General features: G+C 47.4%; 3 protein-coding genes across 9 annotated transcripts in view; all 3 read right to left on the bottom strand.

Annotated features, from left to right (window-relative positions):
• Window positions 1-2,398: 2,398 nt before the first annotated feature.
• Window positions 2,399-6,507, bottom strand: kcnk17 (potassium channel, subfamily K, member 17). Its single transcript, XM_023793649.2, has 6 exons — window positions 5,791-6,507; window positions 5,340-5,454; window positions 4,634-4,800; window positions 4,257-4,425; window positions 3,867-4,119; window positions 2,399-3,247 (listed from the first exon to the last, which is right to left on the bottom strand). The coding sequence occupies exons 1-6, from the start codon at window positions 6,007-6,009 to the stop codon at window positions 3,196-3,198; spliced, it is 975 nt and encodes a 324-aa protein (XP_023649417.2). The 5' UTR covers window positions 6,010-6,507; the 3' UTR covers window positions 2,399-3,195.
• Window positions 6,508-6,855: 348 nt separating this feature from the next.
• Window positions 6,856-12,890, bottom strand: LOC111834238 (potassium channel, subfamily K, member 16-like). Of its 2 annotated transcripts, XM_072699417.1 has the most exons (6): window positions 12,867-12,890; window positions 11,458-11,758; window positions 9,629-9,743; window positions 8,801-8,967; window positions 8,113-8,281; window positions 6,856-7,540 (listed from the first exon to the last, which is right to left on the bottom strand). In XM_072699417.1, the coding sequence occupies exons 1-6, from the start codon at window positions 12,869-12,871 to the stop codon at window positions 7,332-7,334; spliced, it is 966 nt and encodes a 321-aa protein (XP_072555518.1). In that variant the 5' UTR covers window positions 12,872-12,890; the 3' UTR covers window positions 6,856-7,331. The 2 variants fall into 2 exon arrangements, with proteins under 2 accessions (XP_072555518.1, XP_023649087.1); XM_023793319.2 differs by lacking the exon at window positions 12,867-12,890 and having other exon boundaries at window positions 11,458-11,757.
• A 646-nt stretch (window positions 12,891-13,536) lies between these two features.
• Window positions 13,537-16,465, bottom strand: part of kif6 (kinesin family member 6) — a 60,997-nt gene continuing 58,068 nt past the window's right edge. For all 6 annotated transcript variants that reach the window (XM_023793636.2, XM_023793582.2, XM_023793564.2 and 3 more), the window contains one exon: window positions 13,537-13,677. In XM_023793636.2, the coding sequence (XP_023649404.1) occupies window positions 13,661-13,677 (17 nt within the window). In that variant the 3' untranslated portion in view covers window positions 13,537-13,660. The remainder of the gene's footprint in view (window positions 13,678-16,465) is intronic.

A 16,465-nucleotide genomic window follows, 5' to 3' on the forward strand; every position in this document is an offset into this window, starting at 1 on the left:
CATTATAACCATCAGCTGACCTTCTGGTTCTTCTGGGATTCCGGTTCCCACAAAGGACGCAGGGAGCCTCCGCATCATTCACGGCTCAGTTGGGGCGACAACGCGAGAGGGTGCGCCTCTGTTCTCACGTGCGTGACAATGGCAGGAGGAGAAAGCCGACCTCCTGCCCAGACCGCGTCCCTGTGAACGGCATGCATGTGACCGTGACACTAAGCAGGGGGCGGAGCCATAAAGGCAGGCCGCCAGCTGTGAAGAGCTCTGTTACTACGTCATACTCACACACACTCACCCTTCAAGGCCTGGGGCTGCAGAAGGAGGTGGGTTCTGGTGAACGGCACTCCGGAGAGGACAGGCATCACAGTGAAATGTGGGGCTCATGTGGCAGCAGAGGGCCAGTTTAAACGCCCCCCAGCAAAGCTTAAAGGCTGGACAGCCAGCACTGCCTGTCAGGCTTGTGTTTGTGTCACTCATATTCAGACTTTCAGGCCATAGTCAATATATTAATATAACTCCACCAATCCCAAATGGAAAAGCTTTCATAAACAAAGACAAATGCACATTTGCACTACACTGTTTACATTATATTATCTGAGGTTGTTGTGTACTGTTTTTATTCTTCTTATATTATAATTCTTTTATTTGAGAGTTTCTAAATCTGTTCTTATTCTAGATATATGCTAAGTAAAAGTGCAATTTCGTTTCATGCGTGTGAAGTAATTAAGTGACTTGACGTGAATACTTGTTTGAAATATGATAAACAGGAAAGGGATTTAGGTAAATGTCAGAGTTCCTGAGCCATCCTCTCACTGCTCTTCACGTTTGAACATTTCCTGCAGTCCCAGGGAAGTCACACCACATCATCGCTGCCTTTGACTTTAACGACATGTCAATCTGCTTATTCACTGCCTATTGTTTCTTTGTGCGCATCACACTTGAAATGCTTGTAATCACCTGTGTCGTGAGATTAGTCAACAGTCCAAAGACACAGCAAGGCTGCATATGATGCAGGATGATACCTTCAGATTGATCGCTGGACTATTAATGTGCATTTTCCCGCTCATTTCCCACCTGTACCACTTAGCCAGATGTGAAAAACATCTTCTCTTCGTAGAGATCTTCATCTTCATCATAAAGCAGTTTGTCTGTGCACTCTCTCTTGCCCCCCAGCCCCAGAAAGGAGAAGAGGTCTGTCCTGGATTTCATCTGATTGGGAGAGGGAGAGCCTGAGTTGTCTTTCGCCATGAATCGTGTTATTAGGGATCCATGAGACATTTTGGCAGGTGAGTCTCTCAGGCTAAGACCCATTAAAGCGCCGTTGTAGCATGTCGACAAAAAGAGGATGCAAGAGTTTCACACAGGCCCTCTAAGGAACACAACCCCCACTCCCCAAATTCAGGGGACTCCTGGTCGTTGCTGTGCAGTCTCATGTCAAGTTGGAAGACGGCAGGCCTTGGCAAGAGATTACTTGAGGATTGCGTGCCTGAGAAAGGTACATAAACATCTCCACCACCAGGGGGAGCATGCAGGTGATGAAGGAGAAGGGTCAGTGATGAAAACCATACCTGTGAGGTCACACCTGGGGATGTGGTGGTCACTTGGTCACATGACAAGGTCTAACCTGCTTTGCTGTCCCGTGCTGCTCCCTGCTTTGAAGGTCTCTGTTCTCCTGGGTTATGTAACAATACTGACTTCCCAGACTCAGGGCCCAGAGCCAGCTACCCCCACCCCCCCCACCCCCCCGCCCCACCACACTGCAAATAGACCATTCAGCAATTCTGTCTGCTGTTAAACAAGCATCAGCAGGGATCGAACAGCCCCTGTAGTTGGCCGCCCACTCTCTGACCCTGGAGAAGTGCCCCATTACACAGTGGGGTCCTGTCCCGTTCGGTCATAACCCCTCGTTGGCTTGGCGGGGGCAGAAGTTAGGCCCTGAATAGCAGACATGACACAACACTCAACACGATCACCCCTGATGGGGCCGAGCAGAGAATCTGGCTTTGCCATTGGAGGCTGTCTCGGGAATACGTCCAATGAGAGAACAGAGATGTCACTGGATAGTCAAACAAATGAGCTCCGCCCACCGATCACATGATCTCAGGCACCATGATGCCACCCGCTGCAGTGGGTCACAGCTCCCGGGGCTTCCTGAGGTCACCCGCCGTTAGCAGAGCGGGCACTCACCGACAGTAACCTGCATGGGCTTGGTCAAAGCGGCGAGGAGGGTAGAATGCGAGGTCCAGACCAGGGCAGCGGGACGCGTTCTGTTTATCCGTGGACTCAGGGTCAGACTTTAAGGGTAAAGGTCATGAAGAGGGCCCTGATCCCCCATGCAGACGTGGGGGCAGCCTGGTTCTCATCGGACACGCATGCAGACAAAACCACACGGCTTACAGCACAGCACCATTATATATATTTAATGACATGTACCTGTATAAGGTGATTTTAATAACATGTGTATGACAAACATCTGTATAAAACTGGCCACTGTAATTGGCAATGCATAAATTCATTTTTTTTGTTTTACTAAGATTGCATATTCAGAACAATATCTGACAATGTTAAACTACAGTATAAATACAGTCTTTGCACATCAAAAGCTAATAGAAGCTGGATGCTATTGAAGAAGAACAGCTGTTCCCTCAGTTAATATCAAAGTTTACTGTCACAATGACCCTCACAGTACCACTACTGCTTATACCAGAAAGTATTTATAAACGTTTATGAATTCACTGCCCAGCATAAGTTGCTGGAATGTGAATGTATGAGCGGTTTGAATGTAAAGCTGGCGCGCTGGCTTTTATAATTCTTTTAAGTGACATACGATCTCTACTGCCACCCACAGCTTTGGTCATCTCATTAAAGTATTGTGTTACATCGCCCTCTAGTGGACACACTTCAGTGTTTCACTTAATGTACTGTATGCAACGAGGCTTAGGTTGTTGTTGCAGTACAGAGATGAATTTTCATTGACGCTCTTTCAGTATTTCTAAATAATATTAGCAACATAATGAAGACAATGCAATCCTGGGCACTGAGTGATGCCTTGTAAGCTCTCATGTAATTTCTAAGGCACTTGGACTCTGAATTTGGGGGAAAAAAAACAGAAAAACAGCTTGTGGAAAAGCAAAGAAGGACGGGGCCTAGCGGGATGCGAGTCCGGTTTGCAGCACAGGCGAGATCACTGGACAGGGAAGTTCAGCTGGAGGCACCCTTGTCCATGTTATCTGGGCTTGTTGCCTTGGAAACCCTTTGAAATCGGAAAGATCCTATGTTACAAGGACATACTAGTATGCTCATTAGTTTAGAAGAAAATCTCTGAGCCAATGATGTCAATGCTGATGTCAAACAAATGGAAAGGAGCATTGTGGGAGATTCTCACATCATATTGGTTCATAGGATGCATCCTAATTTGATGTTCTATCTGCTTTTCACACAAGCATCTATGCTGGACACATACAGTCTGTCTTTGGGACAACATGTTTCGGTTTAAAAGGAAGAGGATCTGATTCAGTATATAAGTGAAAATTATGAACTACCTTACATACAGAGAAAACAGAGAATAGCTGCATAATATTAACATTTTTTGGGACAAATTTGCTCCCCTCACACTAACCCTAACCCCTAACACAAACCCAAATCTTAACCCCAACCCTAACTCTAACCCTAACCACTCACACTAACCCTAACACAAACCCTAACTAAAATAGCTAGTGGCCTAAATAATGGCTTCAAAATATTAAGCACAATGGCTGTTTGTCACTAAAGGGGGTCATGAAAATAGGTGTCTTCAGTGGTGGTCAACAGTGCTGCTGTCCCCGTCTGCGATGCCGGGGAGCGGCATGCCACCCCATGCTGGGCACACTCACCTCTCCGGGGCCTGGTCCTCGGTGAGCTCACTGTGCATGTTGGAAACTTCCTTGGATGTGCTGTCACAGCACTCCACGGAATCGCTCCTGCTGTCTAGGCCCTGGTTGCCGTGCTGCCTTAAGCGGGCGTTTATCCTCTCCAGGATGTCGATGGTGTGGTTGATGAGAAGGGCCAGCCAGGCCATTCCGAAGAATATCCAGACTGCCACGAGGCAGCCGTACCCGCCCGGGTAAGTCCTGTTGGGGTTACTGTCTGAGAGGATCGTCGGCGTCAAAGGAGGAGGACATGAATAACAATGTGAGCTAAGAAGATCATATCATCTATGGCGTATGCTAACGGGAATTAAGGTGAGCTAGTGGGGCACTCTGATAGGATGAGAGCGTCTCTACCTGCCACGTAGTCCCCAAAGCCGATGGTGCTCAGGGAAATGAAGCAGTAGTACATTGCCTGAGCGTAGCTCCAACCCTCGTTCAGCGCAAATACGATCATGGGAACCACAAAGAACACAGCAGTTCCAGTCGCCAAAGACAGTAAATGGATCATCACCCTAACAGTTTGCTGTGGGAACAGAGGAGAGACTGGGATTGGTCAGGCTTCTACACTTAGAGCCGATTGGTCAGACCCACTTCCCTGTTTCACGCATCTCTACATATAGGTACCTGTACAGCTCAACTGTAATACTGATTTAAATGTAATTAGATGGCTAGAAAACCTGACAGACCTTTATTTTGACCCTAACGGGAAATTTTCCAGATGTATGTCCTACCTTGTATTTAGTCTTGGTCTCCATGAAGTCGCAGATGTTCCTCTCAATGGCGAGCATGTACTTTCCCACCCTGTTGAGCACCACGACATTCAGGGGGATGCCGAACAGTGCGAAGAACACACAGAAGATCTGGCCCTCCATTGTGCGGGGGCAAATGTTCCCGTAGCCTAATGCAGAAGACAAAACGAGCCTTCAAAGAGACACACAAGGCAGAAGACATACAAAAGCACATTAACATGGGCAGAGGCCCCCCCCACAAGTCAAGGCGGGGGGGAGTAATTTGAGGACATTTCTAAGACCCTTTCTTTAGCAGCACCTGTGCATTAAAGCCCCCCCTCCCCCTCGATCACATGAATACAGGCTGGTATCAGAGCAGCATTCACTAATGACCAGATCAAATCTCCCCATAAAATATATCCTTCTATATAATACTTAAGTATAACATATTCTACTAGGAAATGCACAGAAGCTGTTAATGCTGAGATTTCTGATTCGAAATCGGGGTTAACAAGAGAAAAACCATCACACTTACAATTACCACTACAAGCGTAAGCCGAAACTGAACCGGCACTAGGTAGGAACAAACGGTGAGAGACGTGGAGAAGAATACAGACATGACATGAGACACGTCCGGGACCGTGCGGATTAACCAATGGCAGTGGGACAGCTCAGGCACCGGCCTGCCCCTTCCTGCTCCCCGCCTCACCTATGGTCGTAATCACGGTAGCGGCGAATACGGCGGAGCTAGTGAACTTCCAGAATCCATCCATGGTTTGGTTAATTTTCAGGCTCAGCCCAGTGGAAATGGCCCGCTGCACCACCTAGGGACGTGAGTATGGGGGGGGGGGGGAGGTAATGTTCATGCATGCTGTTTCGATACTGCCCTGTTTCGATTACATCGAACTGTCACTCTGCTACAAAGTCCGACAGTGTGGGTTTAAGCCCTGCCAACAGCATCACAAGTTCACGTTAAGAAATTAGCCACACAAAGAGGAAGATGATGTTTGGGAGAAGAGGTCCAGCCTTCGAGGCAGCTGAAGGCAGAAGCTGTAGCTGAAGGGAGTTTATGTGCCCAGAATGAAGGCGCCCACAGAAGGGGGACCCGCTACATGTAAATAGCCAACCATGAAGCTTGAAAAAGGAAGGCAGGTGCTCACCTCGGTCAGGGTGTCGATGGCCTGCTGGTCCAGGCAGGGAATGCTGCGCAGAAGCTTGTCCCTCTCCTCCAGGAGCTGAGCTATGTTCTCCTCAACCTGGCTTCCCTCCAGCTTCCAGAAGACCACCCCTCCAATGAGAACGTACACCATGTACACCAACCCCAGGAGCAAGATGGAGGGGAAACGCATCTGGCCAGAAATCGCGAAGCAGGAGACCATGCCGGCGGCGAGGAGGCCAGGGGCTCAGGGCTGGTGCTGGAAGGGAGAGACGCTAGGGGAAGACTGCTTTGGTCTGGGAGGCAAATAGGGTCCCACCCTGCTCCTGCTCTCCACCCCAACATCCCAGCATGCAAATCATTGCTGGGAACACAGGGCAGTGACTTCTCTGGAGGCTAGTCGAAGGAATCAGTGTTATCTAGCTGCAGGCTCATAGTTAGTCAGGGAAGAAATTACGTTTCTAATTACTGTCAATCACCAACTGGTATAACCCATTTCTCTTCCCACTGGGTTAAGTCAAGCAGTGACTGACAGCACATAATACTGTTATTATCGTCGTCACCATATTTATTTTTTGCTTAGCTGAACATCCTGTAATGCAGGGGCAGTGAATGGCAGATGGGACATCGCCACATCCTCACAGCCAGGTCCTCAATCGCTATGCCTTACACTGCACCTCCCAGCTCATGATATGGAGCTCCCGGCTGTACCCAGGGGGGGGGGGGGGGGGGCTTGGTGCACCATCCCTTTGGACGGGGAAACAATCTGCATACAAAATAGAGACAGAAATGTCCGCGTGGACTAATATTCTTTGGCAGGTGGTGTCATGTAAGCATCCATCTCCCCCCCCCCCACCCCTCTTCCCAGTGAGCCAGGACGTCCAGCTACCCAGTAATTCCCCCCCACTTCCATCATCAATCACCCTCCCATGCAGACGGACACACTGGCTTCCGCAGACAGGTAGATACTAACCCTTCCACACTGTCTCATGCTTGCTCCAATGCAACTCACAAGTGGATATTTCACGTGAGAAAATGAAAGTGACTTGATAAAGAAGAGAAACACAGCTCCTTCAGTAGCAGTTTAATAACACATTTCAGATGAAACTACACTGACTGCAGGCTGGCACAGCGCTCTGCGATGGGGACGCGGCCGCTGCAGCTGCGCTCGTTTGCCTGTGTGTTGCCCCAGGTGGTTTTAATGCAGCGGTTTGGAAGCAGGTGCACCCCCACACCCTACGGCAGCCATCTTGTCATAACTCCAGCCATAACTGGCATGGAATGCAAATTACAGAAATCATCTACGCAAAAACAATACAGCGGACAGATGCAAAGCTAGTCTTAAAGACATTCATGAGCACAGATACTTCTGAAAAGCACAAACTATTCAGCATAGGAGTTTAGCTCACAGGGGGGCAACGGTAATGCATTTATACAGTCGGGCTTCTCGGCACATTCTTCCCGTTCAGTCTGCTGTTCACAAGGTCAGATCACAGCCCCTATCAGAGTCCACCTGGGTGGGACCGGCCGAGGGATGACAGGCCTTCAGACGCCGCACTGCACTGCCTCGGGTCCCTCCTCCTGCTTTGCAGGGAAGCCCTCCTGGTCCCCGGCCGGGTGAGCGGGCCGGAAGGCCTGCTGCAGCAGCCTGCCACCCGTGTGAAGGAGCAGAGCCAGCCAGACCAAGCCCACTATGACCCAGATGCCCGCCAGGCTGCGGTACACACATATGTAGTGCTTCTGAGGGTTGGTCCCTGCGTGGGGAGATTCCAGAGGACACATTACACGCTTGTCCATGTATGAAGACAGACGAGCTGATGCCTTCAGCCCTCTATGGTGATCGGAGGTAGCAGAACATAGTTTAACTTCTGCTTGGAAAGTGATATAAACAGTAATCAGGTCGGAATCTGGCTTACTGTACGTTCTTCACTATTAGTCATTCAACGTATGACGTTTCGGTACTAAGCCACGACACATCAACCAACGATGAACATAAGCCATCCGAGTTTGGAGCCCATTACTGTTTATGCAATTATGCTGCGCGGTCAACGAGAACATACAACGTGCTGTTTTAAAGATGCTTGCTGTGGACGTTACATAGAAAGTGAGCAATCATTTATGTATTTATCATGTTTTAGACAGAGGAACAATCTGTGACAGTCATAAACAGCATGACTATATTCTGAACTGCTCTCCATGTAACCAGCAGCTGTTTAATGCACATTACTGAAACCTGGCAACAATAATTCAAATTTATTATCCGACTGCATGCATGGGTAGCTAATAACTAGATGCAAGCCTATTGGTCACATGGCAGACTACATACCGATGACGTAATCCCCGAAGCCGATGGTGCTGAGCGTGATGAAGGCATAGTAGAAGCTCTCGCCATATGTCCAACCCTCCACGTGGCTGAAGAGCACTGGGGGGAGAACCAGGAAGAGCATGGTGCCCAGAACCAGGAACGTGACCATCAACAGGAAGTCCTTGGTGTTCTAACAGAGATGAGAGAAAGCCTTGAGTGGACTCCTTAGCCTGACAGTGCATGTACTTTAACACAGAAAGCGCTGCTGAAAGGCTTCAAGGTGAAGTGCGGCCAGGTGATTGTGAAAACTCATTGTGGAGAAATGGTGCAGGTGGTATCTCACTTTGACAGCTGTCCTCTATGCAGTAAGAACTGCAATCACTCCAACAGAAACAAGTGAAACATCTCCACAATGAAGCAGATTCTGTGTCCTTATGAAAAAGGCTTTGGGAATTCATCACCAGCAGGAGGAGATGAGAAAGGGCTATATCATCTAAGTAAACATATCCGTTAGCTTTGCTGCCCTGGGGAATCATGGGAACTCCATTAGCCAACATGGGAGGCAAAAAATCAATTTGAAATAACCGAATATCACTGATGAGCACCGGCAGCTGAACCTGAGAGATTCAGCGCTGTGTAGAAAGCAGGCAGAGCTCAGAAACAGGCAGAGCAAAGTGCAGCAAGCAGAGAAAACTAAAGATAGCCGTACCTTCTGGTGTCTCATGGAGATTATGCCCCACTCCAGCCGTCCCAGGTGCAGACTGAGACACGTACTCAGGTGGTTGAGGAAGGCCAGGTTCAGTGGGATGCCAAATAGGGCATACAAGACACAGAAGACCTGGCCAGAGCCAGTGCTGGGGGACAGATTTCCATAACCTGTAGAGAAATATGTTATGTTAGAGCAGACCTTAACAAAGACCACAATGCAGACCCTCAAGAAGACCAAAGCATGCAATGCAGCAAAGGCACGGAAACAGAGAAAAGGCCACAATAATGCAGAGATGGATAACATCCACTTCGACAGACCAGAACACCAACTGCAACAAATTACAAAATAGAGAAGACAACTGTCAACAGATTGCAAAATATTTTAGGCAAAACAAAGATAACATATCAAAAGAGACCTAAAATATATACAGACTACCTCAAACTACAAAAGATACCTGAAGGCAGACAACAAAAAAAGGAATACAACAGAAATAACAGAAAACTATAGACACACCACCATACAGACTATAAGATACATTTTCAAACCAAAAATGACACAGACCAGAAGAGAGACCTGCAAACAGACTACTAACTGGTCTATCTTAATAGCCACAAAAGAAGCTTATACATACAGCACAAAACATCCCTTAATCCATAGAGACACAAAACACAGTGTACAACATAAATGCCCAAGCAGACCACATAATGAACTACAGTATTGGCCATTTGAAGAGTATATAATACATAGTAATACATAATACACCCAGCACAGATTACCAAACGTGTGCGATATAATTCAAAGGGCCTCTGAAGATCAGACTGCTGTTACCTATGGTGGTTACGACAGTCCCAGCAAAGAAGAAGGAGCTGCTGAAGTCCCAGTTACTGGGGTTAGTGGAGTTCCCAGAAGGATTCACCCCCTTTTCCCAGGCCTGAAGAATCACCTAGCAGAGGAGGAGCAGGAGGAGGTCCACCCTCATGAGAGAGACCACACAGGAGCATCACACACCTAACCCTTATGAGAGAGACCACATAGGAGCATCACACACCTAACCCTCATGAGAGAGACCACACAGGAGCATCACACACCTAACCCTTATGAGAGAGACCACACAGGAGCATCACACACCTAACCCTCATGAGAGAGACCACACAGGAGCATCACACACCTAACCCTCATGAGGGAGACCACACAGGAGCATCACACACCTAACCCTCATGAGAGAGACCACAAAGGAACGTCACACACCTAACCTTCATGAGAGAGACCACACGGGAGCATCACACACCTAACCCTCATGAGAGAGACCACAAAAGAACGTCACACACCTAACCCTCATGAGAGAGACCACACGGGAGTGTCATACACTTAACCCTCATGAGAGAGACCACAAAGGAACGTCACACACCTAACCCTCATGAGAGAGACCACAAGGGAATGTCATACACTTAACCCACCTATTCAGACAGACCACACAGGAGCATCACACACCTAACCCTCATGAGGGAGACCACACAGGAGCATCACACACCTAACCCTCATGAGGGAGACCACACAGGAGCATTACACACCTAACCCTCATGAGAGAGATCACAAAGGAACGTCACACACCTAACCCTTATGGGAGAGACCACACAGGAGCATCACACACCTAACCCTCATGAGGGAGACCACACAGGAGCATCACACACCTAACCCTCATGAGAGAGACCACAAAGGAACGTCACACACCTAACCCTTATGGGAGAGACCACACAGGAGCATCACACACCTAACCCTCATGAGAGAGACCACAAAGGAACGTCACACACCTAACCCTTATGGGAGAGACCACACAGGAGCATCACACATCTAACCGTCATGAGAGAGACCACACAAGAACATCACACATCTAGCCCATATTTTCAGTCTGATATCTACTGATATCATGGATTATTATAAATTTTATTAACAGTATGATATTAACTGTTTTGTCTTGCGAGTTCTTGCAAAATCTCTGTTCTTTAGGCCAATGCTTAGACGTTTATAAAAATAATCTGAACTGAATATTTGATCAACCCAAAGACAATTGTTTAACCTGGTCGCCTTCAAACTCTATATCCATGCTCTTTGGGTGCTTCACACTTTTTAATGAGGGACATGGTGACTTGTGAGAGCAATGAGAACGACCAAAAAGCAGCGACGGAGGTAGGAAGGACCATAAAAACGAGTGTTATATCAGCACAGCAAACATAAAAATGCTAAGAATGGAAAACTCCATTGATCTGCTTTATCAAATTAGCCTCATTGATCTCCAACAAGTGCTGAAGCATGGCAACAACTCCGACGACTCATCTCCAGGCAGGGATGGCTGGGATCCGCCCGGATTCACTCAGTATGAGATGGTACTCGCTATTGGAAAAGGTGAAACCGATTGCTAAGATTTCTGTGAGTGAAATAATAAAGGATTCAATGTCCTTCCATCAATGGTAATACATTGAGACATTCACTGATCCAAAGAAATCAAATAAAATCAAACTAAACCTCAAGTGAATTTGATGTCTTTGGCAGGATTTAAGAGGGACACGTCACAAACACAGGAAAGGTTCATCTCAAAGAAACATAATGGTAGAAGTCATTTTTAGTTAGAAGAGTCCATGTTGAAGCTCCAGTGATACCTTCACGAACTCCTCCAGCGCCGGCTTATCCAGACAGCTGTAATTAGCCAGGAAGTGGAGCTTCTCCAGCTGGAAATGCTGCCGATTCTTGTTCTCTGCCTCCCGTTCCAGGAACTGAAAGACCGTGGCTCCCCCAAGCAGGTATATGAAGTGGCCAAGGATGAGCAGTCCTGTCCAGCTGAGCTTTACCCTCCTGATCTGTAGTCGCGCCATGGACATCAAGGCTGGAAGGTGTGATGCACACTCCTTACGGAGGACTTGCTTCTGTGATGAGACCTCCACAGGCGGACTGAGCAACATGCTGAATGTCCCTCAGTTATAAAGAAAAAAAAACAAACTAGCTATGCTGACATGCTCCCTTGTGCTGTTTAAAAGCTTCTCAGATTTGTCTCTTAATGGCTGATCTCAGTTGCAGCAGGGCATGTCCATGAAAGGCCTGGCAGATCACACCCCGATTGGTGAGAACTCTGCACCTCCAACAGCAAAAGCCCTTGATAACCTCAGATGAAAAAACACACCATTCCCACCCCCTCCGACCACCCCCCCCCCCCCCCCCCCAATTCTCACTCCAGGTGGGTGGGGGGGACTGGCAGACAGAGTCAGTGGAACATTAGTTAATGTTTCACCTGGCTGTTGGCTGCTCAAGCGTTCAGACTTAGGGAATGGACATTAGAAGCAGAATGAATAAATTGGAAGTCTCACTACTGAACAAGGTTCTAACTACCTTTCTCATCCTTCACAGTAATCTACTTGATCAAGTCCTGGAGAACCTCAAATGCTGTACTGTGTACTCTGAAGCTACCATCAAGCACGATGTGCGTAAGGACATCTAGGTCTAGGTAAAGATCCCGACTGTCTTTTCCAAAATGGGAATGCAGTATGTGCGCCCATGCCGACACACATGACCGACGTGCTGACCACCGACGGCAGCTACAGGGCCCCCACCATCAGCCAACATCTAGTGACGCAGGTGATCGAGTTGATCAAACTGGAAACAACCCAGTATGTAAATCCTTGGCTGGGCTCCTGCGGTGGTTTTACATACTCGGTGGCTGGCCAAAGATTTGCGGCTTTACTCAGTGGTGGAGGTTTCTCTCTGGAGTGTGGAAAGGGTTCTGGGGCTCTGCATTACCAGTCTTCTTGAGCGGAGATGTTTTGGTTGAGCTGCAGCCCTTACGTTAATAACTTAACCACAACTGTAAATTAACCAAAACACACAACAAAGTTCCAGAAAATGTACCCTTATCCATGACTTGGATAGCCCAGAATGTGTTAGTTCGATGTAATGATATGCAATGAAGGCTAGAGCGATGGGTGAGGTTGGCACAGCTTGCCATGTGGCACAGGAGCAGCTTCTGGATGGAGAAGATGGATCTGGTGGTCAGAGTGTACCGAGGCCGCCGGCTCACCTCATTCCCTCAGTGGAAAAAGTAGCCACTTGTGCAAGGTTTTGATCCTCCTGGGAAACACTGAGAATGACTGTGATCCGATTGCAAATTTACGTCTGTGGGGAGGGTGGGGTCACTTCATGTTCAGTAAGCAAATGCACTTGGGCCAATGCAAACTCTGAGCTCTGCGTTCAGCAAGCAGAAACATTTACAGTAAAAGATTTTCTCTCTCAGGAAAAAGGAAAAGCACAGCCAGAGCAGGGTTGCTCGTGTTCAGCAATCAAGTGATGCACTCCTGCTTCAGAATATTCATTGGCTGCTCACGGCAGTGATGTCACTGACCTTCTTTTGCATACATTTCACACTGAAATTCCAGCCGTCTCTTAAACATTAACCTACTTATGCCCCCTCTATACCTTTCAGGACATATCTGCATTATACAAACATACATTTACAGCCTAGTACAGTACAACTTTTATATAATGTATCACCTTAATGAAAAAGTCACTGACAGTTATTCAGACTCACAATACCGAATGTTCAGATTGTGAAATAACCTTTCTCATGATTCTCCTTATTTCTATGGACGATGTGCTGTACTCCTTGGACTGGCAAGTCTTCAACCTCTAGCCACCAGGAGGCAGGGTAGGTAATGCCCAGCAAATCGAGGCATACCGCCCGCAATGTCAGTGCACACTGTTATGATCTTGGGTGCAATCCTGGGCAGGAGATTTCATGCGTCTGTTTCTCGATGACTCCACCTTTGGTTCCAGGAGCATTACACGACGGCGTTGCGAATGTCAGCGTACAACCTTTCACTTCTGACTCAACCCTGAAAAACAGAGCAGAGGCATATGAATGCAAACCAGCTCATCTAACAGCAGGAAGGGTCAGTGAATGTTCTAACTAGCTAGCATGTAGCTTGTAGCTCTACAGGGTCACCTCCTCACGTCAGCTCCTGGATGTACAGTTAATTTGTTTGCCTTTACGTGGGGTACAGAAGTGACCAGTTGACGAAGGAAAGTAGGCTCTAAAGATCTTAAAGATAAGCAAAGATGTCCAGGAGAGGTGAAAAAGGCAGAGACTTTTGCACTCAGGGTCCTGTGCTGCTGAGCTCCTGCGAGCTTCCCTGCACCAGTCAGCAGAGTGGCAGCTCGTTACAGGTGCTGCACGTGACAGACGACTTCCTGACTTCTGCTGGCCTCAGGATGGATAATGGTTAGTGCCAGACTGATTTGTTGATACAAAGACCTTAAATAAATGCTTCACCTACAGACCCTATCGGCCCTAGTGGGCAGCACGCCAGCTGCGGGCAATGCAGTGATTGGTTAACCATGTTGAGGACCCTGTCCGTCAGACAAGGGACAGATCCCATTGGTGGCCTGGATGTGTAAGTCGCGACCCGGTGGCCTCTCCCTGTGAATGCCGTGGGGCAGGAGTCCTGGTCTAATGAAGTGTTCAGTGTGTTTGTACAGCGCACTTAAAAGTGAATGATTGGCCTCCTTGGGCAAACGGTGACAGGCAGAGTGTTTAAACGGCAGCCCAGCTTTTCCAGGAAGAAGTCACACCTTATTGGCAGCCATTAATAACACCATCTGTCCTTGTCCTGCCACACACACACACACATCAGACAGACACACACACATTAGACAGAGACACACACTCACACACATCAAAGAGACATACATATACACACACATTACATAGACACACACATATAGATAAAGACACACATACACATGCGCACACACACAAACATCAGACATGCACAAACAGACATACACATCAGACAGAGACACACACATCAGATACGCACACACAAACACACACACACACGGACTCACACAGGCGCACTAACACACACACACACACACACACACACACACACAAACACACACACACACAAACACACACACACATTAAACAAAAACATCAGATACACACACAAACACAGGCTCATGCCATTCACGTATCACTAAAGTTATGTTCACATCAAAGCAACACAATGGTTTATAAGCATGTAATACAAGCATGAAAACCTGACACTGAACAAATGGTTATGGAAGGTGGGTGGATGGACAGAGGCACGGACAGATGGACACTACGGCTACGCTAATGCTGCCGTCATCTATTAGCATGATAAGTCCTCATGCTCCTTCCGTGTCAAGGCTAGTGTGCTGGTTTGTGGCGGCTGGTCAGACGGGAACAGAGCGCCCCCTGCTGGCTCCAAGTTTCACTTTCTGTAGAGGAAACTAAATAATTTAAATCAATGGCCCTGTTCACACCTGGTATTAACATACATCCCGAGTGATCCGATCACAAGTGGACAGCGCTAATTACAGGTGCGAATGCACTGAAAACGCATCGAGATGCGATCGCTCAAACCGCATTTGGTGGTGGTCTGGGACGCGTATGGCCACATTCATATAGCAGTGTGAATGCGAATGTGTTCTGGGCCGCATTGAAGGACAGCCTACTCAGCTGATGTCCTCGTGTGGGCAGAAGTACGTACGTACGCATTAGATGCACAAAAGGTATTTGACATATGATTTATGTCAAAACGTATGTCAGTGCAGAATGGGACATTATGTACTAAAGTGCTTTGTGAATAACCACGCATCTTTTTCAAAAACAGGTTTGAATCTACTGAGAAGTTAGTCGGACTGTTTCCACCCATTCACATGCAAACATCGTCAAAGTGCAGATCATTAAGGTTCCGCGCAAATTCGGGAAAAATAAATGGTGATTTATTAAAGATGTTTTGAAATTTGGTGAAACTTCCTTGTTTATGTCAAAGCTGCTCCACTCTTTATCAATACTGCTGAATTAAAGCATGTAGGTAAGGATGTGCATTCAGTAGGGCTAGATAATGGATATGCTAATAGAAACATACAATAACAGTGTGATTGTTTATATAGTTTTATATTGGGCTGTCCAGGGGCTTGAACTCCCGGTCAGAAATTCAGTCCCACTCCGGCCCTAACTACTTTTACTTACAATGCTTATTGCTTATTTAAATCGGCTGCGGGAAAGTGAGATTGGATTAAAAGCTGTCAGTGGAGATGCACGCAGAGTTAATTCCAGGTGTGAACAGGGCTAGTGTTTCTCAGCCCAACCCACAAGGACCCCCAGGTGGTAAACGTTTTTGCTGGGTCATCATAAGAGTTCCCCCGCCCCCCTTCTCATATGCAGCTGAAATGTTTTACAGGCAAAGTCACGTGACCTGGGGTCTTGTCCTGGTGTCGCAAGGGTCCTCAGTCATTACACACTCTTGTCATGTTACTCCACCAGCATGACCAGTTTTCATAATTTTTTAATGGAATGAGATACTCTGGTGGGGGAACACTGACAGACAACTGGACTAGTCTTTAGAGAGTCCAGATCTTATATTAGATCTTGCAGGAGAAGTGTAGTAAATGCTGTTTACACACAAACACAGACAGGGAGCTGGGAGGGAACAAAAACGTGGACTGTCTGTCGGTCCCTGTGGACCAGATTGGGAAATACGGAGTGAAATACAGTGTTTTTTTTACTCTGAAATTGATACTCTGAAATCAATTTTTATGATCTTCACCCATTTCTAGACAGGTTGTTCTGGTTTGAAAAAGCAAACATAAGCC

Source organism: Paramormyrops kingsleyae, chromosome 14, assembly GCF_048594095.1.
Source record: "Paramormyrops kingsleyae isolate MSU_618 chromosome 14, PKINGS_0.4, whole genome shotgun sequence".
NCBI lineage: Eukaryota > Metazoa > Chordata > Actinopteri > Osteoglossiformes > Mormyridae > Paramormyrops > Paramormyrops kingsleyae.